Source organism: Myotis nattereri (assembly GCF_964212035.1).
Source record: "Myotis nattereri genome assembly, chromosome: 2".
Lineage (NCBI taxonomy): Eukaryota > Metazoa > Chordata > Mammalia > Chiroptera > Vespertilionidae > Myotis > Myotis nattereri.
The window spans coordinates 125001979-125015497 of NC_138076.1; the positions used below are offsets into that span (position 1 = coordinate 125001979).

General features: G+C 49.3%; 1 protein-coding gene across 1 annotated transcript in view; it reads right to left on the minus strand.

The window, feature by feature from the left end:
• Positions 1–4167: 4167 nt before the first annotated feature.
• CRACR2A (calcium release activated channel regulator 2A) overlaps positions 4168–13519 on the minus strand; it is a gene marked incomplete at its 5' end in the record, with an annotated part of 82720 nt that continues 73368 nt past the window's right edge. Inside the window, 3 exons of the mRNA XM_081082362.1 lie at positions 4168–5169; positions 6946–7022; positions 9220–9321. Of these exons, the coding sequence (XP_080938488.1) occupies positions 5085–5169; positions 6946–7022; positions 9220–9321 (264 nt within the window). The 3' untranslated portion in view covers positions 4168–5084. The remainder of the gene's footprint in view (positions 5170–6945; positions 7023–9219; positions 9322–13519) is intronic.

A 13519-nucleotide genomic window follows, 5' to 3' on the forward strand; every position in this document is an offset into this window, starting at 1 on the left:
TAATCTAAACTAGTTTGTTATAAATGAGATATTAATAGAAACATCAGGTAACCACCAAGAAAATAAGTTTAAAAAAGTATAGTAAATGAAAAAAAAGGGGAATTAAAACAGCACACTAGAAAATAACTAAGACAAAAGAAGGCAGTAATGGAGGGATAGAGGAAAAAAGACATTCTATATAACAAAGAGGTAATATGCAAATTAACCCTTACACCCTCACAAGATGGCTGCCTATAACCAGAGTTAGTGAGGGATGACAAAATGACTGAACAAGCAGGCTGTGTGGGGTGACCAGGCCAGCAGGGGGGTTATTGAGGGATGACCAAATGACTGAACAGCAAGCTGCATGGGGAGACCAGGCCAGTGGGGGGGGGGGGCAGTTAGGGGTGACCAGCCTGGCAGGGGGTGCAGTTGGGGGTGACCAGGACGGCAGAGGGGGCAGTTAGTGGTGACCAGGCCAGCAGAGGGGGGGCAGTTGGGGGCGACCAGGCAGGCAGGCAGGTGAGCAATTAGGAGCCAGCTGTCTAGGATTGTGAGAGGGATGTCCAACTTCTGGTTTAGGCCCAATCCCCAGGATCGGGCCTAAACCGGCAGTTGGGACATCCCCCAAGGGGTCCTGGATTGGAAAGGGTGCAGGCTGGGCTGAGGGAAACCCCCACCCCCTTTGCATGAATTTCATGCACCGAGCCTCTAGTTGAAATATAAAAAAGAAATAGCAAAATGGCAGGCATAAATCTTAATTTTCTAATTACATTAAATATAAACAGTTTAAACTTGCCAATTAAAAGGCAGAGATGGGAGGAATAGATTTAAAACACTATCCAACTATATGCTGTCTATAAGAGGATCATTTTAGACTCAAAGGCACAAATAGGTTCAAAGTTAAAAGATGGAAAAATACACCATGCAAACAGCAACTGACAGAGAACTGTTGTGACTATACTAATATCATAAATAATAGATTTTAGATACAAATTGCTATAAAGACAAAGAAGGACACTTTATAATGATAAAGTGCTATTTCATAAAGAAAAAATAAACAACTACAAACATATATGAACCTAGAAATAGAGCTCCAAAATACATAGAGAAAACCGAGGTCTCTAAGAGCAGTCGAGGAGAAGGCAGCTCTGTCTTAAATATTTGATGCCCACGACCCATTATGGTGCTTAATAGCCTACCACTAAGAGTTCATTCCTTGGGTTAAAGTTCTGGTCTCCCTTAGAGTTCTTTGTTAAAATGTAAATATAGCCCTGAAGCCACCATTTGTATTAACACCTTCGTAGAAATTGGTTTAAGATCTTTTGGAGCAGTGATCTCTTGGGACAGAAACAAAGGCTGAGACATTTTTGATAGAGCGAACAGGAGTGGCCTGGAGTAGGCCAGGGGAGAGTAGAAAGGAGGAGAGTCCAAGACTGGGTGGAGGTATTAAGAATAGAGAAAGAGCCCAGAGTGGCTCAGTGTTTGAGCATCGACCTATGAACCAGGAGGTCATGATTTGATTCCCAGTTAGGGCACATGCCTGGGTTGCTGGCTTGTCCCCAGGAGGGGGCAAGAAGGAAGCAGCCGATCAATGAATCTCTCTCATCATTGATGTTTCTATCTCTCTTTTCCTCTCCCTTCCTCTCTGAAAACAATATAAATATATATATTTTTAAAAAGAATAGAGAAAGAGTACAGGATGGGAAGACATGGAAGAAAGCTAGGGTATCACAGAGAAACAGAAAAGACCTCAAAGAGTCTGTGAAAGGAAAGTGAACGGGGCATTGGTTTGGTGCCAGAGCTCATGGTTTGGCAATTCAAGGCTGAGGGCAGTAGCAGACCCCAGAAGAAGCACAAGGAAGCAGAATACAGCAACAAGTGAGGAGCCAGGAATGACAACGAGCACAGGTCATTCCCAGGTAAACACCAAGGAGCTGGCACCGGGTCTGAGCTGCTATATGAGTCCTGGAGAACCACAGATAGGGAGGGAGAGTGGGCTATGGGCTGAAATCAGACCACAGACACTGGTAGACTACAGACATTGACTGGAAAGCCAAAGGCCATGAGGCAAAGCCAGATACAAGCTCATCAGCCAGGTAACTGGACTGGGGAATGGGGATTTATCCAGTTTGGGGTAAGCACTTGGTGTTAGTTGGTTCTTATCTGAAACTGAAGCAAGGAAAAGGGACTGGGCAGCAGCTCAACAGTAATAGCCCCTATTTGTTAGCGCCTCCTGTGCTGGGCACTGTGCTAAGTACTTCAGAAACATTGCTTTATTTACTAGTTTAAATGTCCCTGAGAGGTTGATGTTGAAACCTCTGATCTACAGATTAACATGAAGCCTGGTGAAGTGACTTGCTCAAGATCATAACAGCAATGTAAATGGGATGGAGAAGAAGTTTTTCTGATAGCACTGCTGGCTCGGGGCCAGGCTGACCATCCCTGGGTGACTTTAATCACCATGGTGGTTTAAAAGGAATGGGAGAGTGCCCTAACTGGTTTGGCTCAGTGGATAGAGCGTCGGCCTGCGGACTCAAGGGTCCCAGGTTTGATTCTGGTCAAGGACATGTACCTTGGTTGTGGGCACATCCCCAGTAGGGAGTGTGCAGGAGGCAGCTGATCGATGTTTCTCTCTCATTGATGTTTCTAACTCTCTATCCCTCTCCCTTCCTCTCTGTAAAAAATCAATAAAATATATTTTAAAAAATTCCTTAAAAGGAATGGGAGAGAAGGGGAGGAGAGAAGGGAAGGCTGAGACATGGGAACACAGAACTTCTCAGAGTCTCTCTGAAGTCCTCATGCTCCACACTTCTTCAAGTGAGGTTGGAAAAGGGAGCAGCAGAGGCCTGAAGACACTTTCTGCCCTTCTGTCTCTTGGGACCTTTGAGGGTTCGTGGGGCTTTACCCCACACACTGGAAGGCCAGGCACTAGGGTCATCCCACCCTGCTCTAAGTCCTGAATCCACTTCTCCTAAATGGAAAAAATGCAGCCCGAGCCAGGGGTCAGGTGTTCAGGGACAGATGCATCTATGGCTGAGGGAACCCCACGGAGAGCCTGCTTGCCCCATAAATCCCAATTGCCATCCTGTTTCCATCAGAAGCAGGACAGCTGCTTCCCTTTCTCCCTGGCAATCCCTACCTTCCACCTGCACTCCATACAAGTAAAACATACATTCACACAGCAACACACCAGATAAGAGGGCCACCGCCGGGTGACCGTCCCCCACACATCCCACAAATGAGACCACCACCAGTGTCCTCTCCCAGGAAATGGAGTCTCCTTCGAGTTCCCCTCAAACTCTGAGTGGGGCCAGAGCAGCCTAAGTGGGAAAATGAGCAGGTCGTCAAAAGCATTCTGAGGGGGAAGAGCCTGGAGCATCAAATAGCCCACTGCTCACTTTACTGCTGAGATGGGGGCCCAGGGAGGGAGCCGGCTTGCCGAAGATCCAGGGGCCCCTTCCAGTGCTCATTGCTGGGTTTTGTTCCACACCCTTCACGGGCTCCCTGGTGCCTCTGAAGGCTGGATGACAGAGAAGAGAGGAGTCTGCAAAAAGAACTGGGCATGTACCTGGCAACCCCTGGGGCTCTGACCCCTTTGGGGGTCAGTGGAGAGGATGTAGGGAGGAGCATTGGGAACTGTGGCCTCTCCCCAGCCTGGCTGACTGTGTGCATTTGTCTTGAGTCATCTTCTCAGAGGCGTGTGGGCACTTTCTGCCTCTCTGCCTTCACCACCTCCTCTCCTGCGGGCCTGGGCCCACAACCCGAGAATGGTCATCGGCAGTGATCTTTATGGTCATTTCATCCAACTTCCCTCCCAGGGCAAGAGTGCCCTCGCCAGTTCCGCTGCCAGCCAGCCAGGGCTGGGCACTCATCAGCACCCAGGCCAGAGACCACCACAGGCCCAGACCTTCCCTTCATTCCAATGCCCTGAGGTGTTGCAGTCACGGTGCCCAGGCCAGCAGCTACACTCTTTTGACAAACACCAGCAAAATGTCACCATCACAGCCACACTTAAAACACACACACACACACACACACACACACACACACACACACACGGTCTTCTGGAAAATCGCAAATCAAATAAAATGAAGTCAGTAATGATGGACCTGGTGTTGGGCCTCACTGCCTGCATGTCAAGCTACCCTGTCAATCATCACATACAATTTCTCAGAGAGCTATTTTGAGAAACATTTAGAAAATGGCTTTACATAGCTATAGTTTATTTATACCCTCCAGAAATGGTCGCTCTGTTTAGCAGCAGATGGTTTTTCCCCCCTGGTTTTCTTTTCATCTCTGAAAGTGAAGCAGGAAGTAAGCCCACTCCCTAACCCTAGGCACCCATTTATCACCCCAGCCCACCTGGGAGTCCTGGCTGTGGGTGGGCGGTGAGGAGAAAAGGCTGGGGTTCTTATAAGGCACTGTTTCTGAGAACCCGTGGGGCAAATACCACGGGCCAGTGGCTGCTGAGAGAGGCTGGGCCCTGAAGCCTGGGGAGGAGCAGGACCCCTGGGGGTGGAGGATGTGGGGTGAGGAATAGGATGCGGGTGCCCAGGTTTGCTCCCCTGAACACCACACAGGCACCTTGAGGTCCATGAAGCATATGCCAAGAGTGTCCCATTGGCATCCAGAGAACAGGAGCCAAAGCCCGACCAGCCACCCTGGCATTCATTGCCCAGGTGCTGTATCTGTGGCCTGCAGGAAGCAGCAAGTCGGCCCTGCACAGTTACCATGGCAACTGCTTTGCTGAGGCTCTTAAAGGCAAGGGGGTTGGGGGGAGGAGGAGGGTGGAGAAGGCACGTGGTGGCTTCTCTGGGAAAGCCCATCTGTTTCTTTCCCCAGGAAGCCAAGCTGGAGGTGGGGGGAGGGAGGGAAAGGAATGGGCATCTGGGATCTAGAGAAAGAAGGAAGAGGAAAGACTCTAAGGTGCTCCAAGAGCAGCTCTCCTGAGTGGAGGTGCTCCCCTTTCTTTGGGGAAGGCAAGTCCCTGTCAAGGACAGAGGTCTGGGCCGGCCTTGGCGGGAGCACCTGTGCCGAGCCACGCGCAGCGTTCAGGTGGGCCCTGTGAGCCAGGCCTGGGGGAGAGGCGGAGGCGGTGCCTTTCAGCCACAGCAGGATTTTTTCTTGGCAGGGCGGGCAACCTGGATGGTGTCCTCCCTCACTGTGTCTTCTTGCTCCTTGAGGATCCTGGGAGGAGGGAAGGAACAGCATCACTAGTGGGTAGCTGCTAGGCCCTTGGGTTACAGACCCTCTGGGTGATACTGAGGGGCCGCAACCTCACCAGAGCATCAGAGAGAGTACTCCAAGTCTCCCCTGTGGACTACAGGCCCATGAGTATAATGTGTAAAGCCAGAGTTCAGTCAATAGTGAGCCTTCCCACCTCCTCCAGGAAGCCTCCCCTGACCGTCCAGGTGGTGTAGTGCGAGGATAGCACTCTGACCCTTCTGTTCAAACCCCATCGCTCCCTCCGCACTGAAGGAGCTGCTGAGAGCAGAGACTACGGTTTGTCTCTTCATTTCTGCAGCCCATCACAGTACCCGGAACACATAGAGGCTCAGAAAATATATTTCTTAGTTATTAACTCTACGGAAGGGCTGTCCCATGTGGCCACAACTCCAGATTAAATGTGGGAAAGGAAGGATTAAAAACAGTGTTAAGAATCTTATCCCTCTTCATACTGTCGAAGTGCTTTCACCTTCAGCACCTGCTTTGATTCTCACAACAACCTGGGAGTGGGCAGGGAAGGTATGATTGATGTGCCTACGTTAGGGCAGAGCTCAGAGGCAGAGTGACTTGCTCTGAGAATCAGTGCAGAGAAAAGCCTAAAACTTTCCCCAGGGTCTTCCATCGCTCTACAACCTCGCCAGGGCATAGAAATTGTTCTGGGCTCTTAATTACTCACCTAAAATGTTTTTAGATGCCCCAGAATGAATGCTGAGCACAAATGATTACTATTAGATATCTGTTAGCTGGTGCATGGATGGAATGAAATAAATGCCTGAATAGATGAAGGAGTGAATGTTCAAGTATGGAAAATAGGGCCCTGTGTGTTGTGGCGTTTTCTTAATTGTGATGTAGGCAGAGGTTTATGGAAGTGTCTTTCTATGGGACCAGCCCTTGGAATGCCATCACCTTGGTTGCCTCTGGTCTCCCATCACAGCCCTTCTCTCCTGGGTTCCCCCTCCCTCTCCCCCTCCCTAGGAGTCCTAACCCCTCCTTGATCCCAGCTGGCTGGCAACTAATCCCTGCTAAGACTTGAGCCAGGATTGTGGGACCTAAGATACGACCTTTCCCATGATCATTTGCATTTAAAAAGAGGACACAGACAACAGTGTGGTGATGGGGGTGGGAGGGGGGAATTAGGGGGTGGCTAAAGGGGGTATGCAAATGGGGGACATCTATAATAGTGTTAGTAATAAAAATAAAGAATTCCTGGGGAAAGGCAGCCTTTAAGAGAGAAGATTGCAGACCCAGTGACAGGCAGGGAGGCTTCCTTCTTGGCTTTTTTTGTGTGTGTTTCAGAGGCTGCCCTTGACCCCTGGAATCACACACAAAGGCCCAGGCCACCAGCCCATTTACCCAGAGGCTCAGGCACATAGAAAACAGACCAGAGGTCTGTGGGAGGTGGGGGATGATGGTGAATGCAGTGAGCTTGGGGGTGGGAGGTGGGGGATGATGGTGAATGCAGGGAGCTTGGGGGTGGGAGGTGGGGGATGATGGTGAATGCAGTGAGGTTGAGAGTAGGGCTGTGTGGGAGTGGTGGTGAGTGAGATGAGGCTACAGGTGGGGAGTGGGGTGGTGGGGAGTGCAGTGAGTTCTGGGATAGGAGGTGGGGTTGGTGAATGCAGTGAGGTCGCAGGTGTGGGTGTGGGTGGTGGTGGTGAATGCAGTGGTCCCTGTCAGACCCGCAAAGCAGTCACATCATCCCACCCATCCCATCCCATCCGCGGAGCTGTCCTCTACCTGGCCAAATGGAGCAGGGACTCTTTGGTGTTGTGACCAGAATAGGCACTGCATTCATAGAAGATCAGATTGTTCTCCTAGAATCATAAAACAGAGGGGATAAAAGGAGGGGAGCTGGAGGGAACTGTGGGGCAGGGGAGAGCACCCTGTCTGCATCTACCAACACCCCTGCTTCTTCTCCAAGTCCCCTTTAATTCCTCCGCCCCTTGCCATTCTCTAAGAGGTTGATTTCTGTCTTCTCAGGCAAGTTCTGTAACCATTTCCCAGGTGAGCTGTAACAACTGTGAAGCAACAAAACCATAAGCTGCCTTAGTGCTTCACACTCCCTCTAATTACTCTCTGGTAAAGCGTGTACTCATTTCCTTTTCACACCAGCCTGTGATGCAGACAGGCAAAGACTCAGAGGCCAGGATGGGCAACATTCTTCCCACTTCATGGGCAGGAAGACTGAGGCTAGAGAAGGTATAAGTGGCCGGCCTGCTCCAGCCCTGTCTTTAGTTAATGGCAGGGCTCCCAGCAACACACCTTTCCCAGGACACAGGCATGCCATGGCCTAGGGGCAGATGTCACTGAGGGCTCCCATAGGCATTCTCCTTCACACAGTTAATTAGCACTCCAGCGTGGCTATCAGCCCTGGTGCATGGACAGCTGTCCATCCCTTGACCAGGCAGAGGCGGGGCTGCACTCACAGCACAGTGGGCCCTTGGCCAAGGCTCATCATTTTCTATTTATCACTCCCATTTATAGCTGTCCTGCTTCCTCATGACAGTGCTAATGGCACTGAGCCCTGGAGGCTGATGTCCTGTGGGGATGCAGGCAGTTGAGTGAGGACACTTCTTTTGTGGCTGCAGATCAAGAGACTCTGCAAATGCTTGTTTCCAATTCAGCTTTCCTGCTGCACACCCCACGGGCCCAGCTCTGTCCTCCAGCCTCTTCACCCCTGCCCCTCCCGCCTCAGTCAGACCCTGACTCCTGGCCAGTCTGTGAAGAACGAAGGTTTCATGGGGAGGTGGGGGATGTGCACAGGGCCTGAAATTGGAAGACACAGTTTGTCTTCCAGCCTCAACTACAGACCCCACCACTGAGAACCTGCGTGATACTTTGAATAAATCACTTAATTTCTCTGAGCCTGTTTTTGTTTCACTGACAAAAAAAAAAAAAAAAGAAAACGGAATGATAAAAATATAGGTCTTGCAGTTCCTTAATCAAAATCCTTGGATCCAGTTGTGTTTTAGAATCCAGAAATTTTGAGTTTCAGAAAGATAATGCATGTATACACGATATCAAATAGTACCCTCAGTGGGTCTGGGGCAGCACCCTGTAACCAAGCGTATTAATATTTCTTCAGTGAAACATTTGAATATTCATTCAGAGTGTGGCACACAGAGACCATAAATAGCTGCATGTCAGTTCTGGTCAGATTCTTCTGCCAGATGAAGTCAAAACCGCTCTTTGTTTTCAAAGCTTTTTGGATTTTGGAATTGAGGATGAGGGCTTGTGGATGTAGCTGCTTGGTGACCCTCCATAGGAAAACCTACCGGGCCCTTCTTCCTTCTTTTTCCTTGGATCTTACCATCTGTGCCCGTTGTCCCAGCCTCTGAGCCACGAGCCTCTGTTTAGATTGAGCACACTAAAACGATGAATCCTTGGCCGAACAGCTCCCCCATCTTTCCAGACACACGGTGCCCCGAAAACTATGCTGAGGGCTGGAGCAGCCCAGGGAGAGCACGGCGTGTTTTGCTGCCTGATTTCCGTCCAACCTTGTTGGCTCTGGGCCTGGGCAAGCGGGCCGCTGCTTGTTTGACGGCAGGCCATCCAGGGTGTGCCCTGCGTTGGTCTCGAGTTCACAGCTTTGAGGCTCAATCTGACAGACAGGATGCACTCTCCACAGAGCTGTCCAAAGAAGGACCAGCCTTGCCGTGAGTGAGTGTTCCATCCCGGGAGGCGGTCAAGTGGAAACACAGATGATGGGATTCAAGCATCAGATAGGGACTAAAATAACCAACTTCTCACTATCTAAGAATTTCTAATTCTGACTTCTGAGGGAAAGAATTTGGGAAAATTCCCCACACCTTAGTCATCCCTGGCCAACTCCCACTTACAATCTGAGGCTCCCATGGAAAGTTCCACATGCACAGGAGCTGGACGCCTATCTTGCCCACTCGCTCCCTTCCCAGCGGACTTCCAGGGAAGGTTCCCCCCAAGGCTCTGGGGCACATGCCCAACTGCCTTGGGTGCCACCCAGTCCATAGAGATGGGGATGCCTGCTCTTACCTTGGCCAGCTGTTCTCCAAGGCCCCGGGGAACTTCCCGCTCTTTCTCGTTGTCAATTTTATTGCCCAGCAGAAGTACAGGAATACGGTCCCCCACAGCTTCCTGTGGAACAGACATCCCCACTCAGAGAAGCATCCACAGGGAGAACCCAAGGGCAGGCTTGGAATGCTGGATGGAAAGACACATCCGGCTGTGAATGCCCTGCTGCTGCAATAGGCCAGGTGACAACAGAGGCATCCTGACAGTGGAGACCCACCTTCTGTGGCAGCCTCTGTTTACAAGGCTTCTGCCAGGTGCCCGGGGCCCACTCTGGGTGCCTCTGGGTGCCCCCAGTCCCTGTCAGTGCAGTGACCTCTGCCTCGCCACTCTCCTTGGCTGCTGGACAGAACACACGGACCCCCTGGATGTGCTGGGAGTGGGTATCAGGGTGAGGGCACATTTGAACTATGTGTCCTTCTCCAGGGCTCACAGCCCCCTGAGGCCATTCCTACATGACTAGACTTAGTCTTAACAAGAACGAACCAAAGGAATTAATGCAATGTGGTTTGGGGCTGTTCTAGGGGTTGCTGGGTTAGAAGTGGCATCTCCAGGCATTTCATATTGGGCACGTAAGCTCTCTGAGGGTTGGGTCCAAATCTGATTCATGCTATTGGGTCCATGGTGCCTGGAAAATGACTGTTGTGTGCCTCATGGAGGTCACCACGTGGGCCTGCAGAGCCTTGTCATTGGGTACTCTGGGTCTGAAGGAAGCCCTGTGTGGGAAGAACTGTGTGGCCATAGCAACTGCACCTCTTGGGCCAGAAGTGACAGGATTATTCAAGGGGTCAACCCTATTTACTCCTCATGCGGCTGCGGCAGACCAGCAGGGGCCTGTGTACCCAGAGTCCCCGTGCCTTGGCGTCCTCCCTGTGAAGTGGGTGCACCGTCCGTCCCTCTCCTGAGGGCAAAGGGCCCAGGCCACACAGCTATTTAGTAAGGACATAGGGGAATGTTCACATTTAAGCAGGTTGTTATTTTTACTTGTGAGCTATTTAATTAGGGGCTTTTGATCATCATTTGGTAGAAAATAGTTATTCATTGTAGCTAAATGTACTAAAGAGAGGGGGCTGTGGGAGAAGAAGCTAACGGTTATAGTTTCGCCAATAATTCAGCTATTTTACATTGCCAATCCAAATAAATGTCCAAAGCCCACCCAATAGGTACACCTCTTTTAAGTTTAAATGCAATTACATTTGAAATTAAGCCCCAATGATTTCTTAAAGTATACATTCAATTTTATTGCTGTTCAGTCAGGAAAAACTTAAATCAATGAGAATTTTGAAGCTCAGAGAGTCCAAGAGAACATTCAACATCAAAGTCACTGAGTTATGAGGACCCTTTAGTATATGGGCCCACAATTCTCTAATGTTTTCCTCTAAATTCTGATTTCCAACAAACTCTCTGCTATTTAGTGTCTCATTAACTAGAACCCTCTAAAAGCAGTATTCCACATATCCATGGTAAGATGGTAAATAATGTTGGTAATGGTGACTCAAAGGCACAAGATCTTACATTGTCTTCTGACCCATCAAAATAGATTCAATTATGTGTACTGTAGTTGATGTGTAAAGTGGATTGCATTTAAAAATTTGCAAGTGAAAACCCCACTTATGGATTATAAAGAATGCTGTGTCATTAATGGGAATGCCCCATTCTCTGACTGTGCTGTGCCGCAGAAACCTGGGCAAAGAGTTTTATACAGAAAAGGAAGAAAAGAGGAGGAAGGCAGGAGATGGGCCAAAGGGCTTGCTGCTTGGAGTACAGGAGAGACATTTGTAGATTTATGTGTGAGGAATGACTAAGGCTTGTGGGATTTCTTGACGTGGAAACTCTGAAAATATGAGCATCAGACTTGAAATCCCAGGGCAGGAGTCTAACCCAATCTGGTATGAATGGTGGCCTCAGTTTCCTCCCTTTTAAAGGGCATGCTGGGTACTGAAGGAGGGGATTGGGTGAGGTAGGAAACAGTCCTAAGCCTGACATTTGAGCCCTGTGCACCACACACAGCAGTGTGCCCCTTGGGAAAAGAAGGGGAAGTCTTCTTTTTAAAAGAAATTCCTGGATATAAACATAGAAGAGCTTATAAGGGGCAGAAAGTCCCCATCTGGAGCAGTGGCTTCTGCTCTTTGCATTGTCCCTCTTTCACAGACATTCTGCACAACTCACTCCCTCTCAGGGGCCCTGGCCTGCCACTGATAAAGGAGAATTCGGTTTCTCTCCAAAGATGTGGCAAAAATAAGTGAGACCACACATAACACTGGAGAGTGTGCTACCGTGGGCAACCAGTGGACGTCACTCCAGCCCCAAGTCAGTCTCTGACACAGGGCCACCCACAAGGAGGGGTTGGGGCTGGGGTGGGTGTCTCATGGTCCTCTCTCACTTTAACCTCTGACTAAACTCCACCCTTTTTGTACACATAACTAGGTTTTCAGCCTATATATCACTTGCCACAAAGATGCTCATAATTATCCACCTGATGAAGCAACACTTCCTTTTAAAAGTCCAAAGTTCACCTCTTCTGAAGAACAAGTCTACATCCCCCAACCTCTGCTGATGTTTCTACAGTTGTTGGTAAAGTCCCATAGGCATGCCAGGTCAGAGGGAGCTGAAGCCCCTTAGCCGTGCACACAATCTCTGTAGGTGACCTGGCTCTGCTGTCCTGTGGGGCCCGCCCCAATTGCTCCTCTCTGCTCTGAGCTGTGAAATAGGCCTCTAGAGCTGGTTTCCCTCTTCTGACTTAGATACAGAAGCCTCTCTACACCTCCAAACACTTTAGTTGCCTTTCTGTGAACTTGAGCTTGTTGGAAGATAGACTAGTTGGAATTCAAAAGATTATGCATCTCTGATTTTAAATAACAAGGCTGTCAATTTGGAGCAGCGGACTGACATTTAGCTCCAAATGTGCAGCTGTTGGGTTTGGTTGGTTGTAGTGTGTGTGTGTGTGTGTGTGTGTGTGTGTGTGTGTGTGCGCGCGTGCACACACATCTATTTGCTGGGAGGTAAGAAAAGCACTTAACTGGGAGGGTGCTGCTATCTTTCTGGAGCCAGAACAAAAATTTCTCAGCACATTAAAGCTTGCAGTTATGCTAAGAAAAAAATGACTGTAAAATTATATCTTGGGGGTTTCCATATTTATCCACCCCTTGACTATGAGTCAAAACAAGATTTATTTGTGTAGTTCGTTTAAACTGCCAGCACTTCAAGCTCAGCTTGGAATGTGGGGAACAAATCTGCTATTTTTTGCTCTGTGTTGCACATTGTCACCAATGACAAAGATCACAGAATGAGAATTAGCCAACAGTCCACAAAAGGGGAAGAAAGTGGGCCTGACCCCTTTCTGCTGAAGAACTAATGGTTCTGCTTTGAGACCAGAGCTGGCAGGACTGAAAAAGAAATGAACACCTCTTTCTCAGAAGCAGATTTCAACCATGGGCCATGTGATGAGAGAGAAACATAACGCAGTGGCAAAGCCCTAGATTTTAGTTCTGGCTGTGCTGTCCCACAGGCCGGAGTGCCTTTGGACAAGTCACTTCCTCTCTGGATCTCAGGATTTCTCATCTCTATAATAAGAGGCTGCATTGGATTAATTTCCCCTTTTTTTCCAGCTCAAAGGCTTAATGATACCAGTCGTATTCCATTTCCTTGACTTATAGATCTAACAATATAGTGCTCTAGAATAACAAAAATATCTAAAGTAAAAGTTCAACATGCAGACACTAGGACCAAAAATCTGGGTTTGGGGAAATACCAACCCACTTAAGCTCATTCTAAATCCTATTTTCTCTGTCTGATACAGGCCCCAAAGCCTTCAGATGTCTGGTGTGTCCCATGGTCTAAACGTGGGGCCCTTACAGCTCAACCAGTTTCTTGTTCAGATTGGACTGGTTAAGCCAGTCCCAGCAGCAGAGATGAGAAAGAGGTAGGGAGGGTTGGGAATGCTGAGTTGGCAGGAATGACTAACTGCTTTGATTTCCTATAGGGTGTGTAGGAAATGTAAAAGGGCAGGAGTATCAGCACAGAACAGACTGTGTCTGGGCCCGGCTTGGGCCTCTTCTGCAGAAGGCCTTCGGGCTGGGTTAAGCTATCCAGGTGGGGAGGATGAGGGAGGGTGAGTCAGGGGGAGAACAGTCACAGCGGCAGGATGCTCGCACCTCATAAAGCAAGGTGCTTCTCTGAGCCAAAGGGTTTTGGTTCCCTCTGGGCTGGAAGGATCCTTTAGGGTCCCTCTGATGCACAAACACTTCTGACCCATCCTGTGGCC